General features: G+C 68.0%; 1 protein-coding gene across 1 annotated transcript in view; it reads right to left on the reverse strand.

Moving 5' to 3' along the window:
* Positions 1–370: 370 nt before the first annotated feature.
* Positions 371–568, reverse strand: part of SH2D5 (SH2 domain containing 5) — a 3,469-nt gene continuing 3,271 nt past the window's right edge. The window contains exon 4 of the mRNA XM_027905362.1: positions 371–414. Within this exon, the coding sequence (XP_027761163.1) occupies positions 371–414 (44 nt within the window). The remainder of the gene's footprint in view (positions 415–568) is intronic.

A 568-nucleotide genomic window follows, 5' to 3' on the forward strand; every position in this document is an offset into this window, starting at 1 on the left:
TGGCCCCACGCACAGCCGTGTCACCCCATACACACCCGGGTCAGCCCCACACACCCACCAGCCCCACACACACCTGGCTCACCTCACATACATCCAGATCGGCCACACACAGCCCAGGTCAGCCTCCCGCACACCCGGGTCAGCCCCACAACACCCTGCTCATCTCCACACACCCGGGACACCCCACACACCCCGCATCGATCATTCCCACACACCCAGCCCCTCACGGTGGGGTCGGTCCCCCACTCCCGGGTCACTCCACACACCCAAGGTGGTCCCACAGTCGCTCGCTCGGCCGGGATGGGGGACACAGGTTAGGGCCCCCCAAAGCCGGGGGCTGCTCCCCTGGGTGGGTGGGAGCGCTCACCCCTCACTGGGGACACGCAGGGGAAGAGGGACCCCCGAGCCGGGGGGCTGGGGGAGAAGGGAGAGTATGGAGGGAAAGAGCTGAGGGGGGATGGAGGGAAAGGGGGGGACTGGCAACAAACCTGAGAGGGGACTGGGGCAGGTCAGGGGGGTAACCTGGGGGGGTCCGTGAGGGGAAACCCTGAGGGGAGACTGTGGGGGA

This window comes from Empidonax traillii, unplaced genomic scaffold, assembly GCF_003031625.1.
Source record: "Empidonax traillii isolate 1590-97213 ecotype Southwest subspecies unplaced genomic scaffold, ASM303162v1 scaffold1149:size320058, whole genome shotgun sequence".
Taxonomy (NCBI): Eukaryota; Metazoa; Chordata; class Aves; order Passeriformes; family Tyrannidae; genus Empidonax; species Empidonax traillii.